A 22,635-nucleotide genomic window follows, 5' to 3' on the forward strand; every position below is an offset into this window, starting at 1 on the left:
TGTATGCTACAAATTTTAGGATAATTTGTTACACAGCAGTAGATAACTTGTATAGTCCCCTTTGTGTATCCTCATTCCTGATATCTGTGTTTTGTTTCTGAATTGGTCTTGCCAGTTTTATCTATTTTAATTTTTTCAAAGAATTAAGTTTTAACTTGGTTGATTTTCCTATTGTAACTTGCTATTTCACTGCTTTCTTTTCTTTCCTTTATTATTTGTTTCTTTCTATTTTTTGGATATTACTCTGCTGTTATTTTTCTAACTTCTTAAGAGGGACACATAGCCTATTAATTTTGAGACTTTCTGCTTTTCTAACGTAAGTATTTAAGGCTTGAAATTTCCCTTAAACATCTATTTTGCCTTATCTCACAAATTTTGATTTGTATTCTTTTCATTGTCATTTAGTTTTAGGCATTTAAAATTTTCCATCATAAGTTCTTCTTCAGCCAAGAAATATTGAACTGGGATTTTTAATTTATCTTTTTGTTCTCAATGACTAACTTTATTTTTTTTATTTTATTATTTATTTAATTTTTTTTGGCTGCACTGGGTCTTCATTGCTGCGTGTGGGCTTTCTCTAATTGTGGCGAGTGGGGGCTGCTGTTCCTTGTGGCGTGCAGGCTTCTCATTGCGGTGGCTGCTCTTGTTGCAGCATGTGGGTTCTAGGGTGAGCAGGCTTCAGTAGTTGTGGCATGCGGGCTCTAGAGCGCAGGCTCAGTAGTTGTGGTGCATGGGCTTAGTTGCTCTGCGGCATGTGGGATCTTCCTAGACCAGGGCTTGAACCCATGTCCCCTGCATTTGCAGGCGGATTCTTAACCACTGTGCCACCAGGGAAGTCCCTCAATGACTAACTTTATTGTACATCTATGCTTTGAAATTTGTTGAAGCTTTCTTCATGGCCTAATATATGATTATTTGTAACTGTTCCATGTATACTTGAGAAAAATATGTATTCTCTGATTGTTGGATGTTATTTGGCTTAGTTGTTAATTGTTTTGTTGACATCTTCCATATGTCTTTGCTAAAATTTTGTCTCTTTGGCCTATCAATAATGAGAGAGGTGTATTCAATTGCTCACAATAATGGTGGATATATCAGTTTTTTTCTGTAGCTCTATAAATATTTGTTTCATCTACTATGAAGCTATTTTGTTAGATGCATACATGTCTCAGGCTGCTCTAGCTTGGTGAATTGAATCTTTTATCATTCCACTATGACCTTCTCCACCCCTAGCAATGTACCAGCTTTCTTCTGGTTAGTTTTTGCCTGACATAGTATATACCATCCTTTTATTTTTCACTCTTTATATCCATGTGCTTTGGGCATATGTCTTTTAAACAGAATATGTCTGGATTTCTGAAATCCCATCTATCTTCTGACTGGTGAGATTACTTCATTTATACTTACTATAATTATTGATATATTTGTAACTTTTTCTATCATCTTAATTTGTAATTTCAATTTATCTCACCTTTGTATGTTTTCTACTTTAAAAAAATGATATAGTAGATAAGAATTTTATGACATCTTCATATCCCTTGTTTTTCCTTCATTTCCACCTTCCATATCTTGTTAGTATCTAGAGTGTTTCATTCTAGGTTAGTTTAAATATATGCTCTCCTTTTCCTTTGCTCATAGCAGTTTTAAAACAACAACAAATATTACAAAGGTATTTTCTCATCTGTACCTTCTATATATAGAAGCAGGTGCAGTTTGTCCCAAGAGAATAGCAGGGATGACACAGAAGCCAAACAATTTCTATCATATTTTATCCTCCATTGCCTTATGCCCCATGCCATATGCATTATCCCATAAACACCAATTCAGAACAGCCATATTGCCCCAGAATTTTCTATTTCCTTGGTATTTGGGTGTTTACCAGGAAACTTGGCTGTTTTTTGTTTTTTCTCTCTATAGCTCCTCGGAGATTGATCTTGGGGGAAGGAGCTATTAACTTTACTTTGTCAGCATCTTTTAGGAAGCTGAACAGGAACTAATTATTTCGTTTAATTTTCCTAACATTCCTAAGAGGTAGATAAGGAAATGCAGATTCAGAGAAGTATAGAAAACTTGCCAATGTGAAGTGGCAATTTTAAATGCCATCCATTTGACCCCAAAGCCTATGCCCTTTTCCATTCTCAAATCAACATGGAAACAAGCTATGTTTCCAGCCAGGAAAATGAAAATACCTCAGTTTGAGTCCTGATTCTGCTGCTTAGTTAGCTGTGGGATCTTGTACAAGTCACTGATTTTCAAAGTCCTTTCCATCACTAAAGCTGCTAATTCCTCAGTTATACTCTCTGTCTGTGTTTCAGTAATTCCTAATGAAGTTTTAATTCATTGCAGTATGGTTTCTGCCGCCATCCTTCAGCTGAAATAATTCTCACCAAAGCTGCCAATCACACCCTTGCTGCTAAACGGATTGAACATGCAATGCTGTGTCCTTCCATATGTTATGCTTTGCTTTATTATTTCTTAACGCACTAAAGTGCTTTAGTTTTAGTTAACTCAAAAAAATTATCTGAGGCTTTGCAGGGGGAACTTTTCCCACAAACAACTATACACACGGGTTTTATTTACATGTGATGCTGGACAATGTATTAAAAAAGTGAGAAAAGATTGAAGATACCACACACAAATTAATTCAAGATGGATCACAGACCTAAACATAAGAGCTAAAACTACCAAGTTTCTAGAAAAAAACATAAGAGAATAACATTATGATCTTGTGGTAGGCAAATAGTTCTTAGAGAGGAAACAAAGCACGAAAGATAAAAGAAAAAAATTTTAAATTAGACTTCATCAAACTTAAACCCTCACCAGTGGGCTCACCAGTGATGCTAAGAAAATGCAAAGGCAACCAACAGAGCCAGGTTTTCTACTGTTAGGGTGGGAGGCTACAGGTAAGCAAGGGGAGGAGGCTAGAATGATCCATGTGGTAATGGATTAGAGTTGGAGACATCAGCATGAACTCATGATTAGCTTAATGTAGGTACAGATGTTTACATATAGAAATATTTATAGATCTGTATATACATATGTTAGTCTAGTTTCTCACCCTATCAGCTGAGAAACTCCCCAGTAGCAAGGAGCACACTTACTGTCCAGATCTTGGTTTCTAGTACCATTCTCCAATAAGAGGAACCAGTGCTCCTTAGAGAAATGGCTCAATCTAGTATTGAGGCAAGGAAAATATAAGATGAACCTGGAGCATATTGTAGAGCTAGAAAGTAAAGTAATACTAAAACAAATAAACAAAAAGAGACAAACAACAAACAAAACATCCACAACAATGGGGACATGTCCAAGTGATGGAGGAACAAATTGAAAGAGCTACCAATGGCTGAAATTAGAACAATGTGAGCAACAAAATAAAGTAGTATTAGCATATAACCCAAAGTAGAAAATAAATATCCACAAGTTCTAACGTAAGTGATTGCGTAAACAAATAATGGGGAAGAAGAGACAAATTTCTCATGCAGAGTAATTACAAGTAGTCTTTATGTTCATATTTTGTGCTCAAGAAGATGGAGTATAACTTCTCAGTCCTTAAGTGTGTTCTGCCCATACTTCCTTCCTTCCAAAGAGTACAATATGGAAAGGGGGAAAGAGAGTAATTTTACTCTGGAGAAATCTGGCAAACACTCCCTCAACCAAATAATCAAGGTTAACATTAACAGTAATAAATCATGTTGATAAGATATACTCTTGATGTGATATGAGAATGGCACTTCACCTCTACGGTGTTTCTCCCAAAAGCCCATAATCCCAGTCTAATTACAGGAAAACATCAGACAAATTCCTAGTGAGGGGCATTCTACAAAATACCTGACTAGTACTCCACAAAACTGTCAAGGTTACCAAAAATACAGAAAGGTCTAAGAAACTGTCATAGTCTAAGGAGCCTAAGGCAACATGATGACCAAATATAATGTGGTATCTTGGAACAGAAAAAGGTCACTGGGTAAAAATTCAAGAAATCTAAATAAAGTATGGACTTTAGTTAATAATAATGTATCTGTATCAGTTGATTAATTGTAACAAATGTACCATACTAATGTAACAGGGGGAAATGGATGTGGGGCATATTGGAACTCACTTTACTATCTTAGTAATTTTTCAGTTAATCTAAAGCTATTCTAAAATTAAAGGTTTATTATTTTAAAAAGTCAACGCACAGACTGGGAAATATACTCAAAATACATATATCAGAAAAAGGACTTGTACCCAGAATAGATAGAACTGCTATAACTGAATACTAAAGAGACAACCAAATTGTAAAAGATAACCCTCAATTTTAAAAACATAGGCAGGGCTTCCCTGGTGGCGCAGTGGTTGAGAATCCGCCTGCCGATGCAGGAGACACGGGTTCGTGCCCTGGTCCGGGAAGATCCCACATGCCGCGGAGCAACTGAGCCCGTGAGCCATGGCCGCTGAGCCTGCGCGTCCGGAGCCTGTGCTCCGCAACGGGAGAGGCCACAACAGTGAGAGGCCCGCATACCTCAAAAAAAAAAAAAAATAAAAAAAATAAAAAATAAAAACATAGGCAGGACTTCCCTGGTGGCGCAATGGTTAAGAATCTGCCTGCCAGTGCAGGGGACACGGGTTTGATCCCTGGTCAGGGAAGATCCCACATGCCATGGAGCAACTAAGCCCATGTGCCACAACGACTGAGCCTACGCTCTAGAGCCCGTGAGCCACAACTACTGAGCCCGCGTGCCACAACTACTGAAGCCCGCGTGCCTAGAGCCCGTGTTCCGCAAGAAGAGAAGCCACCACAATGAGAAGCCTGCACACCACAACAAAGGGTAGCCCCTGCTCACCGCAACCAGAGAAAACCCGGCGCAGCAACGAAGACCCAAAGCAGTAAAAAATAAATAAATAAGTGAATTTATTAAAAAAAAAAAAACATAGGCAAAAGACTTGAGCAGGAATTTCACAAAACAAGATATAAAAATAGTTAATAAGCACATGAAAAGATGCTCATCATCATTAGTTGTTGGGGAACTATAAAATTAAAATGAGATACCATTTTACACCACTAGAGGGGTTAGAATTAAAGGGAACTCCAAACGTTGGCAAGCATGTGGAACAACATGAGCTCTTTTTTTTTTTTTTTTTTTTTTGTGTGTGTGGTACGCAAGCCTCTCACTGTTGTGGCCTCTCCCGTTGCGGAGCACCAGCTCCAGATGCGCAGGCTCAGTGGCCATGGATCATGGGCCTAGCTGCTCCACGGCATGTGGGATCTTCCCAGACTGGGGCACCAGCCCGTGTCCCCTGCATTGGCAGGCAGACTCTCAACCACTGCGCCACCAGGGAAACCCACAACATGAGCTCTTAAACATCACTAGTGAGAATGTAAAATGGTACAACCACTTTAGAAAACTGCTTGGCAAGTTTTTATAAAGTTAAGCATACCCAGAATGACCTAGAAACTCCACATCTATATTTCTCCAAGAGAAATAAAGCATGCCCACAAACATGCTTGTACAAAAATGTTTAAGCAACTTTATTCATAGCCAAAATATAGCCAAAGCAATCTTGAAAAAGAAGAACAAAGCTAGAGGTATCACACTCCTTGGCTTGAAACTATACTACAAAGTTACAATAATCAAAATAGTATGGTCCTGGCACAAAAAGAGACACATAGATCACTGGAACAGAATAGAGAAGTCAGAAATAAACCCATGCTTATATGGTCAATTAATCTATGACAAAGGAGGCAAGAATGGGGAATGGGGAACAACAAAGGGGAAAAGATAGTCTCCTCAATAAATGGTGCTGGGAAAATTGGACAACTACATACAAAAGGATAAAACTGGGCCACTTTTTTACACCATATACAAAAATAAACTCAGAACGGATTAAAGACTTCATTGTAAGACCTGAAACTACAAAACTCCTAGAAGAAAACATAGGCAGTATCCTCTTTGACATTGGTCTTAGCCGATTATTTTTTTGGATATGTCTCCTCAGGCAAGGGCAACAAAAGCAAACTAAAAAGTTTTTGCACAGTGAAGGGAACCACCAACAAAATGGAAAGGCAGCCTATTGAATGGGAGAAGATACTTGTAAAAGATATATCCAAAAAGGGGTTGATATCCAAATATATAAAGAACTCATACAACTCAATATCAAAAAGACAAATAACCCGATTAAAAAAGAGGACCTGAATAGACATTTTTCCAAAGAAGACATATAGATGGCCAATAGACACATGAAAATGTGCTCAGCATCCCTTATCATCAGGGAAATATTGATACAAATCAAAACTACAATGAGCTACCACCTCACACCTGTCAGAATGGCTATTATCAAAAAGACAAGAAACAACAAGTGTTCACAAGGATGTAGAGAAAAGGGAACACTTTTGCACTGTTAGTGGAAATGTAAATTGGTGTAGGCACTATAGAAAACAGTATGGAGGTTCCGTAAAAAAATAAAAATAGAACTACCATATGATCCAGCGATTCCACTTCTGGATATTTATCTGTAGAAAATGAAAACATAATTCAAAAAAATATATACCCCTATGTTCATTGCAGCACTATTTACAATAGCCAAAATATGGAAGCAACCTAAATGACTATCAATGGATGAGTTGGTGGTATAATAAGATGTAGTATACACAGACACACACACAGACACACACACACACAGGAATGTTACTCAACCATTAAAAAAGAATGAAATCTCGCCATTTGTGGCAACATAGATGGAACTGGAGGGTAATATGCTAAATGAAATAAGTCAGACAGAGAAAAACAAATACCATATGATTTCATTTATATATAAAAACCAAAACAAACAAACAAACAAAACAAAACAGACTCATAGATACAGAAAACAAACTGTTCGTTGCCCAGGGAGGGAGTGTCAGGGAAAGGACCAAATAGGTGAAGGGGATTAAGAGGTAAACATTTTCAGCTATAAAACAAACGTCACAGAATATGGTAAATAATATTGTAACAACTTTGTATGGTGACTGATGGTAACTGGATTTATTGTGATCATTTCATAATGTATAAAAATATTGAATCACTGTTGTACACCTGAAACTAATACTGTATGTTAATTAGAACTCAGTTAAAAAAAAAAATTCCACACCTACATTTCCCCAAGAGAAATAAAACATGACCACAAAAAGACTTGTACAAGAATGTTTATAGCAACTTTATTCATAATAGCTAAAAATTGGAACAAATCCAATATCCATCAACAGGAGAATGGATAAGCAAATTATTCAATGGAATACTTTTCAGCAATAAAAAGAACGGCTGATTCATGTAACAGTAGGGATGGATCTCGAAAACATTACACTGGGAGAAAGAAGGCAGACAAGAAAGAGTACCTACCACTCCTATTTTTTTTTTTTTTTGCGGTATGCGGGCCTCTCACTGTTGTGGCCTCTCCCATTGCGGAGCACAGGCTCCGGATGCGCAGGCCTAGGGGCCATGGCTCACGGGCCTAGTTGCTCCGCGGCATATGGGATCTTCCCGGACCGGGGCACGAACCCGTGTCTCCTGCATTGACAGGCGGACTCTCAACCACTGCGCCACCAGGGAAGCCCCAACCACTCCTATTTTTAAGGTGATAGAAATCAGAAGACTGATTGTCTAAGCTGTGAGAGATTTGGAAGGGGGCTTGAGAGAACCGGGTGATGGAAATGCTCTATATCCTGATTGGGTGGTGGTTACACAGCTGTTTACATTTAGCAAAACTCATCAAATCATATACTAAAAAAACTGTTTTTCACTGTATTTGATAATTTTACCTCTATTTAAAAAGAAAAAAAAAGGACGAGAAAAAAAAGACTGGTAACGCTGAAAGGTAACAGTAAAAGATGTAAGGAGAAATTTGATGTGGTAATAAGCCCTTTCTTTAAAACGTTAAGTGAAGAAAATATTCCAATAAGCTCTGCTGGATTTATGAAATTAAATAAGGACATTAAAAGGCCCTGCAGACTCTGAGTCCCCTCTCCTCCGTCCGAGTTCCTCTGTTTTTTCCCGGATACCCGCGAGGCCCCAGGAACTCCAGGGCGGTTTCAGGCGTAGCCCCTTGTCAACCTCCGGCCATTGTAGCTAGCTCCCCGCCAGCCCCAGCGCTCCCACCGCTCCGCCCCTCACCAATATCGCATCTCGGACCTGCCCATTGACTCAGCTCACAGCCAACCCTTTGAACGGTCCGTTCACCTTTCAATCAATTCAAATATAGCAAGGAGCTAACCAATAGCAAGCCTCGTCGAAGGGAAGAGGCGGGTACTTTTACCGGAAGTGTTGCTTAAAATACCTCCAATCAGAAGTTCGGTGCGGGAAGTTTGAATTTTGCCGAGTCTTGTAGGCGTTCCTTTTTAGGAGGCGGCGGTGGTCTTTCAGGCCCAGAGGGTTCCTTTACTTTTAGTTTGGTTGAGGTCTCACGCTAGAAGCTGTCTCAGGTAGGTGGATGCTGGGGAGCTGGGGGAGGGCGCTGGTCCGCTTCCTTCTAGAAGGTCTAAAAGGGTCTGAGGACCGGCGGCTGCGAGCTGGACGCCGCTCAGGGGAGGCTCCTCTTAGGACCGTGTTACCCGTCCTTCTCGAAGCTGATGACGCAGTCCTTCGGAAGAGTAAATATTTGTTGCCATGATCTGTGTAGCGGCATCACTTCACCACCGGGGTGTTATTGGCCTTTGGGCCCAACATTATTCCAGTGGCTCTTTCTAGGTTCTATGACAACTAAAAACGCCTGGGTTGACAACCTTGGCAAGCAAAACTAAGGCATTCTAGACTTTCAAGCTGGAAGAAACTCCAGTCAGCCAAAGAAGAGAACTTAGATGTGTGTGAAGAGCCAGGCTGCCTGGCTTGGGATTCCAGCTCCACTAACTTTTAGCTGTGCAAATGTGGGCAGTTAATTTACCTCATCTGTAGAACGGCAGTTATACTAAATACCTTTTAGGGTTTAGATGATAATTAAATATGCCTTCGGTGTTAGTTCTCTCTCTCTTTGCCGTGTATAGTTCTATGCTGTATTTTTAGATACCTAATACGTAATTTAAATTTTTCTTGGGCTTCCCTGGTGGCGCAGTGGTTGAGAGTCGGTCGGCCGAGGCAGGGAACACGGGTTCGTGCCCCGGTCCGGGAAGATCCCACATGCCGCAGAGCGGCTGGGCCCGTGAGCCATGGCCGCTGAGCCTGCGCGTCCGGAGCCTGTGCTCCGCAACGGGAGAGGCCACAACAGTGAGAGGCCCGCATACCACCAAAAAAAAAAAAAAAAAAATAGTAGAGGAGAGTTCTTGATTAAAAAAGCACAGTCCTTTGTCACTTCCCTTGGACCCTTAAAGGAGAATGTTATTAGCATCCAGGTCAGATGAATTCTCATGTTTTTATACTCTGTTGATTGCCTAAAATAATATAACATTTTAATTCGTCGCATTTCTTGTGCAGTTTTTTTATCTGCATTTTGCTAGTGGACTCTCTTGTTGAAGGTATAGTGTGCTTATATCTTTTTTTAAAAATAGATCTTTATTGGAGTATAATTGCTTCACAATACTATGTTAGTTTCTGTTGCACAGCACAGCGAATCAGTCATATGCATAATACATCCCCATATCCCCAACCTCTTGAGCCTCCCTCCCACCCTCCTTATCCCACCCCTCTAGGTGGTCACAAAGCACTGAGCCGATCTCCCTGTGCTATGCTGCTGCTTCCCACTAGCTATCTATTTTACATTTGGTAGTGTATATATGTCGATGCTACTCTCACTTCGCCCCAGCTTCCCCCTTGCACCCCATGTCCTCAAGTCCATTCTCTATGTCTACCTCTTTATTCCTGCCCTAACTTCCTAATGGCAGACCTCCGTCCTTCCCCCCACCCCCACCCCCTTCTCTTTTAAGCTGGTAAGACTTTTCCCTGGTGAATCAGTCCTCTTTCTCCAGTTTGGCTTGGTTGTTCTCAATATCAGCTGTATAGGAGATGCCTTTAGACTTTCCACTTTCCTTTATTCTTTTCCTCAGTTGGATCCACGATTTCTTGGAACCCATGACATTGTCTTTCTTGTTCTCCCAAGGATCTTTCTAAGAAAAGAGCATATGCCAAGTAAACTGTATGATTTCTTACATGGCCGAAAAGAATTTTATTCTGCCCTCACCAGGGCAAACTGATATGATTATCCTTCTGCATCACCATGGTACTTCTGAAAACCCTTCTTTTTCTCAGTTTTGTATATCTAACTGCCTATTTATCATTCCTGCCTACCTAATAGGCATCTTGTGTGTTTTGTTTGTTTTGTTTTTTGGCTTGAGAAAAAATGCCAGCCTGCCTGCATTCATCACCAGGGGAAAGTTAAGGAAACTGTTTTGTATACTATATCCCTATTTTCACCTTTACTTCCTACTCTATTTTGCAGTGTTCTCTGTGGTAAGCCTAGACCCTCTTATTTATATTCTGGACTTTAGCTTCCTGGGTTTCACTTCATCTGTCAAGCAAGTTCCTGTTCAGAACCCCAAAATAGGTTGTAGTGTTTTATCTTTTGATAACCTCCTTCCCACTCTTCAGTCACATATTTATTCCATTTTGTATTTTTTTTTTGTTACATAAATTAACCCACTTATTATAGGCTAGCAATGTTTCATATGGTGGCCTCCTACTGGTCCTTCAGTTCCTTCAGTTCCTTCAGTCTTCTGGTGACTTTACTGTGATGGCAGAAGTGGTGTTGTAGGTCCAGACACCACCAGCCACCGTTTTCATGCAGGAAATGCAAAATGCTCACAGCTTGTCTCTTCATCTTGGTTTTGCCACAGGAGCAAGTGTACTAGGCGTGCTGGCTGATTTCAATTTTCTTCACCATTTTCTTGAGGGAGGCACCATAATGGGTCCTGTATTTACCCACGATTCTGACCTTCTTGGTGCGTTTAGCCATGTTGCCACAACCTAGGTCTGAGGCCAGAGAGCTGTATTTTAATATTTTTATTTCAGAAGACTGGGGTAGGAGGTGAACTGGAATCCTAACTTTTTAAATAATCAAATGAAATTTCATGTAAGTTGGTCTTTCTCTCTTTTTCCTGATAGGATGGCTTCATCACATTTTGCCAGTCGACACAGAAAGGAATTAAGTACCGACATGATTAGAACTAAAATTGCTCATAGGAAATCACTGTCTCAGAAAGAAAACAGACATAAGGAATATGAACGAAATAGATACTTTGGTTTGAAAGATGTCAACGTTCCAACCTTGGAAGGTAGAATTCTTCTTGAATTAGATGAGACATCTTGTGAGCTTGTTCCAGAAAAGGCTGATGTCAAGCCAAGTAAGTAAAAGTCTATTGTAATTTCAAGTGTTTGAAGAGTGAATAAAAGTTGGTTTAATACCTGAGGTTAAAAAAAACCCTGACCAGAAGAATGGAGTTTTGAAATGCCATTCTAAATAACTTGGTGTTTTCTACGACTAAATACTTTCTATTTCAAGTAAAGGCTGTGTTGGGAATTCCCAGATGGTCCAGTAGTTAGGACTCCACACTTCCACTGCCAGGGGCCTGGGTTTGATCCCTGGTGGGGGAACTAAGATCCTGCAGGGCGTGCCCCCCTCTCCCCCAAAAAAAGCACTCAAGTAAAGGCTGTGAACGTCCTAGCTAGGCTAAAGCCATTCGCCTATGGAGTATTATAACACTTTTTACCTATATGGCCTTATAGGAATCCTAAAGTTCTTACTTCTGGAGCTTGGATAAGATAAATATGGACAAGATAAATTGATAAGGGACATAAAAATAGAACTGACTGAAGTATCCATGAAGTAAGGATACTTTGCCAATGGGAACACTTCTTAGAGGGAAGAGCAAAGGATTCATCCCTGTAGTTTGCCTAGAAGGATTTGGGGTAATTAGTAGGGAAAGAACCAACCAGAAAAGAGAATGATCTCAGCAAGAGATAAAAATAATAAAAATAAATGTCTTAGAAGACAAGGGATGCTATAGAAAAGAAGGAAGAGAACTGGGAAATGACATGCATTTAATTGGAAGGACTTATTGGACTCCTATTTAGTTGTGTTTATATAGCAGGCACTAGGAGCTAGATTGCAGTAAAATAAAGCAAGGATAAATTGTGAAGAAATGGCAGAAAGAGGAAGTCTTAGTTTTATAGAGAAAGAAATGAGATGTCAAGTTGTTTTACGTGTTCACTGCTTCAGTTTTATCATTTTTCCAGAACCAGTGTAATGTGTGACATGTACAAGACACTCAACATATTCAGCTTAATTGCTTCTGTAAAAGGGGAGGTTGGGCTAAACTATTTCTTGCAGATTTGTCATTTTTGTGCTTCTAAAGGAAAGTGAGAGAAAGGAATTGGATTAGTGTCATAGGGTACTTTTTTGTTTTTGAGATGAAGTGATCAGTTTATGTTTGAAGGTCAAAGGAAGTGGGTTGGTGGTTGAGGGGGATAGAGTAAAGAATAACACCTCTTAGGAGTTCAGAGAAAATGAACACTGGGTCGTAGGATTATATAGGATGGCCTTTGAGGGAAGAACTAGACATTTTCTGCCTGAGAAGAGGTGACATTACCTTCTGAAACGTCTCCTTGCCTCTACTTGTACCCTCTCAAATGCTTCTTTGCTCCACCAAAATCTTTCAAACAAAATTTAACCTTGTCAGTATGCTATTAGAATATCTTTTATTCCTCATTTGCGAAGGCCTGGAGGTAGGAGTGGGTCTGGTATGTTCCAGGGAAAGCAAGTAGGTAAGCATGGCTATAGAAGGCAAACAGGTTGGTTCCCATAGAGCCCTGAGGGCCATCATTATAAGGGCATTGGCTTTTTTTTTTTTTGGCTGCGCCGGGTCTTAGTTGCAGCACATGGGCTTCTCTAGTTGTGGTGCCTGGGCTCAGTAGTTGCGGTGCACAGGCTTAGTTGCGGTATGTGGGATCTTAGTTCCCTGAGCAGGGATTGAACCTGGGCCCCCTGCATTGGGAGTCTTAACCACTGGACCACCAGAGAAGTCCCTGTTTTGATTATTGTAAAGGATCTGCTTCTAAGGTGACTCATTCACATTACCAGCAAGATGATGCTGGCTTTTGTTTGGCAGGAGGCCTTAGTTCTTTGTCATGTGGACATCTCCATGGGGCCGCTTGAGTCTCCTTAAGGTTCCACGTCGCCACTGGCTTCCCCCCAGAGCAAGTGATCCAAGAGAGAGCAGGGTAAAAGCTGCGATGTCTTTAATGACCTAGTTGTAGGAGTCGTTCTCTATCATTTCCACAGTACTTTCCTGGTTACACAGGTCAGCCCTATTCAGTATGGGAGGGGATGACACCAGGCATGTCTACCAGGAGGTGAGAATCGCTGGAGGTCAGCTTGGAGGCTGACTATCATAGAAGCTAATTAATTTAAAAGTGAAGTAATACATGCCTAGTACATAGTAAACAGTTATATATTTGAACAAATGAAGGTGAAAGAAATAGGAATTTTAAAATAGGGGTGGAAATAACTTGAAATGCTAAGGAATTAACAAGAAGTTACTAAAAGGATTTCTTAGCAACAGTTGAAGTTAGAAGTTAAGATGTTTGCCTAACTTTTTATCTGAAATGTTTTATATATTGTTTTTTTTCTTTTTCCTACTTAGAGTCAGTGAAAACTATTCTAGGTGATCAACGAAAACAAATGCTCCAAAAATACAAAGAAGAAAAGCAGCTTCAAAAATTGAAAGAGCAGAGAGATAAAGCTAAACGAGGAGTATTTAAAGTGGGTCTTTATAGACCTGATATTCCTTGTTTTCTTTCCTCAAACCAGAGTGCTATGAAAGCTGAGGCAAAAAAGGTAAGTTTAGGGCTTCCCTGGTGGCGTGGTGGTTGAGAGTCCGCCTGCCCATGCAGGGGATGCGGGTTCATGCCCCGGTCCGGGAGGATCCCACATGCCGCGGAGCGGCTAGGCCCGTGAGCCATGGCCGCTGAGCCAGCGCTTCCGAAGCCTGTGCTTCGCAATGGGAGAGGAGGCCACAGCGGTGAGAGGCCTGCGTACCGCAAAAAAAAAAAAAAAAAAAAAAGGTAAGTTTAGTATCCTAACTTGATATAGAGGAATAGTTCCTTTTAACTGGAATTTTCTTTAGGAGATTAGATGACTAAAATAACCATTTCCCCTGAGTCCCTTTATTCATTTAATTAGTTGGTAGGAGGTGGGAATGACATAATAGTAACTCAGAAGATGAAAACAGGGTCTCTTGATGTAGCTATATTTAGGTTAAGATTGGATTCACTGTTCAGCCAGGCTGAACAGTGAATGCTATACCAAAGTATTTGGCATTTATCCTCTAGGATATGGAGAGTCAAGGGAGGTTTATAAACAAGGTTGTACCATTATCAAAGTAATACTAAGGGAAGATTAGCCTGGACTTGAGGATCATAGTCTAGAAAGGGAAGCATTTATAGATAGGAAGACCAGTTGTGAGTCTATATTGTGAATATTCTCTACAGAATAGGTGAGATGAGATAAGTGGACTGAGCCATTGGTTTAAAAAGAAGAAATAGGTTTAAGACATTTTTCTGGAGATATAATTGACATATTAGTTTCAGGTGTACAACATAATGATTCATTATTTGTATACATTACAAGATGATCACCACAATTCGTCTAGTTACCATCCATCACCACACATAGTTAACAAAGCTTTTTTTCTTATGATGAGAACATTTCAGATATACTCTTAGCAACTTTCAAATATACAAGACAGTATTATTAACTGTAGTCACCATACTGTATATTACATTCCCAGGACTTACTTATTTTAAACCTGGAAGTTTGTACTTTTTGACTACCTTCGCCCATTTCACCTACCCTGCACCTCACTCAAGTGTTGGACACTTGAGTTGTTTACAAGTCTTGGCTATTGTAAATAATGCTGCAATGTACATGGGGATACATATATCTTTTTGAGTTAGTGTTTTCATTTCCTTTGGATAAATACTCAGAATTGGAAATGCTGGATCATATGGTAGTTCTAATTTTAATTTTTTGAGGATCTTCCATACTGTTTTTTTTGTTGTTGTTGTTGTTTGGGTTTTTTTTGCGGTACACGGGCCTGTCACTCTTGTGGCCTCTCCTGTTGCGGAGCACAGGCTCCGGACGCGCAGGCTCAGCGGCCATGGCTCACAGGCCCAGTTGCTCCACAGCATGTGGGATCTTCCCGGACCGGGGCACGAACCTGTGTCCCCTGCATTGGCAGGTGGACTCTCAACCACTGTGCCACCAGGGAAGCCCCCATACTGTTTTCCATAGTGGCTGCACCAATTTACATTCCTACCAACAGTGCTCAGGGGTTCCCTTTTCTCCATATCCTCACCAACACTTATTATTTCTTGTCTTTTTGATAATAGCCATCCTAACAGGTGTCATGTAAGACATCTTAAGAGATAAATTTGATAGGACTGGTGACCAAGTAGATGGTGAGGGTTGGAGGAAGTTGAAGAGTTAGAGATAAGATGATGATTCTGAAGATAATAGTTTGATCAGTAATACAAATTTTGCTGCTGCTAAAAGAGATGAGGAAAGCAAGAAAAGCTTAAGTGGGTGAATATTAATACCCTTTAAAAAAAACTCCTATTTGGACCATCTAGACATCAGGGAGTTGGGAATAAAAATTTGGAAATCAGGATGGGGATCCATGCTAAAATGTGGATTTTGGATATGATATTGGGAGTATGAATGGACATTTAAGCTGTAGGACTAAATGAGACCATTCCAATTAGGATATATAAAATTATGAAAGAGTGAGGTCTAGAGAACACCTTCATGTGGGCAGTGATAGGCTGAAAAGGACTGATCGTGGCAGCAGAGCTAAAATGGAGGATAGAAGCTAAAGGAGGGGTGATCTAAAGAGAATGGTTAGTAAATCAGGAAGGATGAAGTTTGAACAGATCAGTTGGATTTGTAAACTTGCTAGTCACTGATGATTTGCTATTTATTTATTTTTGGCTGTGTTGGGTCTTCGTTGCTGCATATGGGCTTCTCTAGTTGTGGCGCACGGGCGTAGTTGCACCGTGGCTTGTGGGATCTTAGTTCCCCAACTGCAGATCAAACCCATGTCCCCTGCATTGGAAGGTGGTTTCTTAACCACTGGACCACTGGGGAAGTCCCTGATTATGTTTCTTAAGAAATTTTACAGAGTTGATAAATACCTTATAATTTTTTAATTGGTCTTTCTCATGGTAAATTTTTTTCACATTTTGTGATTAGGTCTCCATTTTCTTACTGACAATGGACAGGTGTATCATCATGAGATTTGAAGGCAAATTGTCAAAGCTAGGGAAGTAAGCTGTACAGTATCTTTTCATAAACAGAAAACAAAAGATCCTAATACTCTAGTTTGTTCATCTACCCCCTTTCAAATATGTCTAGCTAATCATGTTAATGAGGATCCTAATACATGGAAAATATGCTTTGAAATTTCTTCTCTCTCCTCATTGAGAAATATAGGTAAGTTTTGAAGTTATTAACTTAAACATAATTTAAATCAAGCCAGAACCAGAAAAAACAATAACTTAGGAAATTCCCTGGCAGTCCAGGGGTTAGGACTCAGTGCTTTCACTGCCAGAGGCCTGGGTTCAATCCCTGGTTGGGGAACTAAGATCCTGCAAGCTGCACGGCACAGCCAAAAAAATTAAAATTAAAAAAAAAAAAAGAAAAAACAATTAATTTAAGTTAGCAAGTATCTTTTTGCCATAAATGATTAAGGATAAAATTTAACTTTAAAATGGGAACTTTATTTCATAATGAAACATGGAAGTAAATTTTGCCAGTTTATTTAATTTTTTAAACTTTATCTTCTTTTGACTGTTTTAAGGCTGTTCCATCTTCTGTACGGATTACAAGGTCAAAGGCCAAAGACCAAATGGAGCTGACAAAGGTATAGTTGATAGTTAGTAGGTCATTGTTACTAAAATGACAAATTGTTCTTTTTTTCCTCAGAGTAAGTAAATTTATTTTTAATCTAATACTGTTTTCAAGCATAGTGATTATTTTACTAGAGTCAATAGTACTACCAAAATCCCTGTTTTTGGTATGGTGACAGAGCAGATTTGGCTAGATTCTAAGGAAATAGTCACTTCAAATATTCTTTGCCCAGACATCCCTTATGAGATCTATACTAAAATCTGTGCCACACTCTTTTTTTTGTTTGTTTGTTTACCGGGCTTCTATTATGCATCCTATGTCACCATGAAGTGCAGATAGGAATATAAAGCATACAGGGTGAGTGTTATAAACTTATGGGTCTTCAAAACATGGTTATGGATAAACTTATTAGGAGGATTACTAAAATAAAGTCAAGTGGGCAAAGAGGGAAATAGCATGCCTCTTTGTCAGGTGAGGAAGCTAAGTTTCCTGTATTCAATGAATTTGAGTCACTACCATGTTCCTCTAGGCTCTAGAATATAACAGTGAGCAAAACAAACAAAATTCCCTGTTTTCAAGGAGCTTACATGAGAGATAGCAGTAAAAAAAGAACTATATAGTATGTCAGATGGTCAAAAGTATTAAGTATTATGGGGGAGATTTTAAAAAAGAAGAAGAAGGGAGGTGGGGAGTTTTCAAGTAGGTGTAGGGTGGAATTTTGATCAGGCCTCACTGAGATGGTGGCATTTTATTTTATTTTTAATAAATTTATTTATTTATTTTTGACTGCGTTGGGTCTTCATTGCTGTGTGCGGGCTTTTCTCTAGTTGCGGCGAGCAGTGGCTACTCTTTGTTGTGGTGCACAGGCTTCTTATTGTGGTGGCTTCTCTTCTTGCAGAGCACGGGCTCTAGGCATGTGGGCTTCAGTAGTTGCAGTGCGTGGGGCTCAGTAGTTGTGGTGCACGAGCTTAGTTGCTCCGTGGCATGTGGGATCTTCCCACACCAAGGCTCAAACCCGTGTCCCCTGCATTGGCAGGCAGATTCTTAACCACTGTGCCACCAGGGAAGTCCCCAGATGGTGGCATTTTAAATGAAGTCTTTAAGGAAGTAGAAGAGTGAACTGTGGGAAAGAGTTTTCTTCCAGGAGAAGAATTTTCTAGACAAAATTCAAAGGTCTTGGATTGAAAACATGCCTGGTATGTTTAAGGAGTCTCAGAAGATTATAGTCAGTTATTTTTTAATAGCTTAGGTTATTAGCATTTTCTAAATTCTAGGATTCTGAAAAAGCTTGTAAGGAAATGTATATAATGGAAAACTTGTTTCTTCATCTCATTTTATTTGGGGTAGTGGGGTTTTTGCTGAGTCATTTACAATATCAGGTTTCAGATGAGGGGCCAATTTACACATTAAAAATGTGGTGGTTTGGGCTTCCCCGGTGGCGCAGTGGTTGAGAGTCCGCCTGCCGATGCAGGGGACACGGGTTCGTGCCCTGGTCCGGGAAGATCCCACATGCCGCGGAGCAGCTAGGCCCGTGAGCCATGGCCGCTGAGCCTGTGTGTCCGGAGCCTGTGCTCCGCAACGGGAGAGACCACAACAGTGAGAGGCCCGCGTACCGCAGGCGGGGAAAAAGAAAATGTGGTTTGGTTTATTATGCAGTTAAATCACATAGTACCTAATCTTTTGAATAGATTGATAATGGGAGTGATGTTCGAGCAATCCGACCTGGTCAAAGACAAGCTTCTGAAAAGAAAGTGTTGGACAAAGAGAAAAGAGGTAAGTTCTGATGTTGCCACAACAATAATTTAAAATTACCACAAACATTTGATTTTATTATTTGTTCCCACAGCTATACAACCTGTAATTCCACCAGTGAGAATGACTCGATCGGCTACTCAAGCAGCAAAGCAGATTGCCAGAACAGTCCCGCCTACTACAGCAAGAAAGCTAGTGATAAGGGCTACTAATGGTAAGAACATTTCTTGATCAGTGACTGAGCTAGGATGTTTTGGTACTTGAGGTTCTTTGTGTTCAATTTTTAAAAATTAATTAATTAAGTAAGTAATTTTTGGCTGTATTGGGTCTTTGTTGCTGCGTGTGGGCTTTCTCTAGTTGCGGCCAGCGGGGGCTACTATTCATTGCGGTGCACGGGCTTCTCATTGCATTGGCTTCTCTTGTTGCGGAGCATGGGCTCTAGGCACACGGGCTTTAGTAGTTGTGACACGCGGGCTCAGAAGTTGTGGCTCTTGGGCTCTAGAGCACAGGCTCAGTAGTTGTGGCGCACGGGCTTAGTTGCTCCGTGGCATGTGGGATCTTCCCAGGCCTGGGGTCGAACCCGTGTCCCCTGCATTGGCAGGTGGATTCTTAACTACTGCACCACTAGGCAAGCCCCTGTGTTCAATTTTTAAAATCATCATGTACTTCTTTGAGTAGGAGAGGAGGAAATGGAGATTCTAATTCCTGAAGATAGGTTTTCTGCCCCGATATCCCGTTAGCACACAGTGGGTGCTCAAATGTTGAAGTACTGAATTGGTGTAAGCAGTGCTTCAAAGTGAAAAATTAATGGCCCCAATAAGTTACAGTCCATCCATTTGGTGGAATACAATGTAACCATTTAAGAACAATGTATGAAAGAACACTTAATGACATGGTTACTCATATTAAGTGGGCAAAGAAAATCAGCTCAAACTCTGAACAGTATGATTAAAATTCTAAAATATGTATGTGAATATGAACATAGGAAAAAACTGGGAAAACGTACTCTGAAGTGTCAATAGTGTTTACCACTGAGTAGTGTAAGCTTGGGTAAAATTTTTGATTGTTGTTGTTTTTGTGCTTTTAAAAATTTTTTCTAATTTTCTATAATAAATACATATTTGATATTCAGAGGCAAAAGGTAAAATACCTTAACACTTTTGTTTTGTAAACAGATGGCCTAAACTTGGCAGGAAATTTCATCTATTTTTTTTCCTATTTTATAATGTGACTTTTAATCATAAAATTCTTTAAGACATACATTCCTATTGCCTTTTTTCCTTTCCCAAATTACCTAGTACTTTTTTTTTTTTTTTTTTTTTTTTTCTTTTTTTTGCGGTACGCGGGCCTCTCAGTGTTGCGGCCTCTCCCGTTGCGGAGCACAGGCTCCGGACGCGCAGGCTCAGCGGCCATGGCATGTGGGATCTTCCCGGACCGGGGCACGAACCCGTATCCCCTGCATCGGCAGGCAGACTCTCAACCACCGCGCCACCAGGGAAGCCCAACCTAGTACTTTTAATGCAGCAGTTTTTATCTAGTCTAAATGGATGGCTTATTTCACTTTTATTTTAGATAATGAAGCAGAAACAGAGGCACCAAATCAAGGAAGACCTGCCAAAAAGATAGAAACAAAACCTGACAAGGTAGAGTATAAACATCTGTTTATTTCTAGGTACTTTGACAATCTCACTGCTACTTTCATAAAATTGAAATTAAGCATACAGAACTGCTTCAAGAAGTTAACTTACACGTGTGTTAAAATCTCTTGAACCATAAAGAAGCATCAGGAGGATTTACTGTTGTTTTTCAGGTGTCTTATCCTCAGAGTTTTATAGGTAGAGAAAGCATAATTTGATTAACAGGAAATAGAGAAAAGTGATAACACAGCTGACAGAAACCTTCATGTGAGAACTAGCTAAGAGATAGGATGGAGTAGGGTGAAATGCATTGACTTTGGATTCAGTTAGGCCTGAGTTTGAATATTGTCTCTGCTTCCAATTAGCTATATAACCCTGGACAACTTAGGAATTTGTTTTCCCATCTCCAACCCGTAATACCTACATAGAGTAGTTTTAAGAATTAAATAACCTAACATTTCTGATAGTGTCTACCATAGTACATGGTAGAGTCTTCAAAAAAGAGCCACAATTTTGAGGCCCCAATGCCTTGTTTTATAATCCATGCTACAGAGTTCCTTAACCTTAAAAAAAGTTAGGGACTTCCCTGGTGGCACAATGGTTAAGAATCCGCCTGCCACTGAAGGGGACACGGGTTCAAGCCCTGGTCCGGGAAGATCCCACATGCCATGGAGCAACTAAGCCTATGTGCCACAACTACCAAGCCTGCGCTCTAGAGCCTGTGAGCCACAACTGCTGAGCCTGCGTGCCATAACTACTGAAGCCCATGTGCCTAGAGCCTATGCTTCACAACAAGAGAAGCCACTGCAATGAGAAACCCACACACTGCAACGAAGAGTAGCCCCCACTCGCTGCAACTAGAGAAAGACTGTGTGCAGCAACGAACACCCAATGCAGCCAAAAATAAATTTATTTTTTTTTTAAAAAAAGGGGGCTTCCCTGGTGGCACAGTGGTTGAGAGTCCGCCAGCTGATGCAGGGCACACGGGTTTGTGCCCTGGTCCGGGAAGATCCCACGTACTGCGGAGCTGCTGGGCCCGTGAGCCATGGCCGCTGAGCCTGCGCGTCCGGAGCGTGTGCTCCGCAACGGGAGAGGCCACAACAGTGAGAGGCCTGCGTACCGCAAAAAAAAAAAGAAAAAAAGAGTTACGCCAAAGTATAAGAAATGTGGCTAGATTCTTAACTAAAAATTAAAAAGCAGAAATGTAAAACCCTCTAAAAATTATATTTATATGGGTGGGTGAAATCGGTGAAGGTGGTCAAAAGTTACAAACTTCCAGTTACAAAGTGAGTCCTGGGGATGTAATATAAAACATAGTGTCTATGGTTAATAATACTGTGTTGTATATTTGAAAGTTTCTAAGAGGGTAGGTCATTAAAGTTCTCATCACAAGAAAAAAATATTGTAACTTTGTGTAGTTCATTAGACTCATCATCTAGATCATTTTGCAATATATACAAATATCAAATCATTATGTTGCACACCTGAAACTAATATAATGTTGTATGTCAGTTATATCTCAGTTTTTTAAAAAAAAAAACAAATAATTAAATTGACAGAGAAAATAAGCTTCACATTTTATATGGTTAATCGCACTGTGTCATGCTGAGAAATATTTTTCTCATATGATACATTTATTTATGATCAAGGTTATTTTAAAAGAGGATTTGGTCCTTGACAATAGTCATCCAATAAACATTGGATTTCTGATTATCAACCATTGTAATTATCAACATAATTTAAATAAAAAGGTATTTGTTAGGTGGGTAATTTTTCCACCTTAGTTTTCATACATTTAATTTTAATACTTAAAACCTATTATTTAGTCCTTTTAATGAGGATTGGTTCTGTCTCTCTCTGGATCATGACAGTGGTTTAGTTAGCTGGCTACTGATTCCATATTTACATTTAATTGTATTTATTTTTTTCTCTTAAATTATGCACAAGGGACACATATCTCAACTTTCATATTTTCAGGCCTGTAAAAATTGGTTTGAATATATCCCCAGAAGAGAAATTCTTACTCCATTCTGTTTCCTCCCATCTAGGCCATTTCTTTTAAAGTTGATAGTGAAGAAACCAGTACAACAATTGGAATGGATCCAGATGGAGTCTTATCACAAATGGAAAATTTATCTAAGACAAATTGTGCAAAAATGAAGGGGAAGAATTCCTTTGCACCTAAAGATTTTATGTTTCAGCCACTAGATGGTCTGAAGACCTATCAAGTAACACCTATGACTCCCAGAAGTGCCAGTGCTTTCTTGACACCCAGTTATACCTGGACCCCTTTAAACACAGAAGTGTAAGAATTTAATGTTAATAATGAATTCCTTGCTAAGATGGTTAACAAATGCCTTTCTTAGATTTGTCCTGTGCTTTTTAAAAGTTAATATTTAGTTAG

The 22,635-nt window shown here is 39.8% G+C and overlaps 1 protein-coding gene and 1 pseudogene across 1 annotated transcript in view; one reads left to right on the top strand and one right to left on the bottom strand.

The window, feature by feature from the left end:
* The first annotated feature begins 8,313 nt into the window (after positions 1 to 8,313).
* The window catches only part of DLGAP5 (DLG associated protein 5), a 37,475-nt gene continuing 23,153 nt past the window's right edge, over positions 8,314 to 22,635 (top strand). The window contains exons 1-8 of the mRNA XM_059055702.2: positions 8,314 to 8,434; positions 11,043 to 11,281; positions 13,580 to 13,773; positions 16,793 to 16,855; positions 18,531 to 18,615; positions 18,689 to 18,808; positions 20,167 to 20,237; positions 22,280 to 22,536. Of these exons, the coding sequence (XP_058911685.1) occupies positions 11,044 to 11,281; positions 13,580 to 13,773; positions 16,793 to 16,855; positions 18,531 to 18,615; positions 18,689 to 18,808; positions 20,167 to 20,237; positions 22,280 to 22,536 (1,028 nt within the window). The 5' untranslated portion in view covers positions 8,314 to 8,434; position 11,043. The remainder of the gene's footprint in view (positions 8,435 to 11,042; positions 11,282 to 13,579; positions 13,774 to 16,792; positions 16,856 to 18,530; positions 18,616 to 18,688; positions 18,809 to 20,166; positions 20,238 to 22,279; positions 22,537 to 22,635) is intronic.
* LOC131751879 (large ribosomal subunit protein eL43-like) lies at positions 10,618 to 10,893 on the bottom strand (annotated as a pseudogene).

This window comes from Kogia breviceps, chromosome 3, assembly GCF_026419965.1.
Source record: "Kogia breviceps isolate mKogBre1 chromosome 3, mKogBre1 haplotype 1, whole genome shotgun sequence".
Taxonomy (NCBI): domain Eukaryota; kingdom Metazoa; phylum Chordata; class Mammalia; order Artiodactyla; family Physeteridae; genus Kogia; species Kogia breviceps.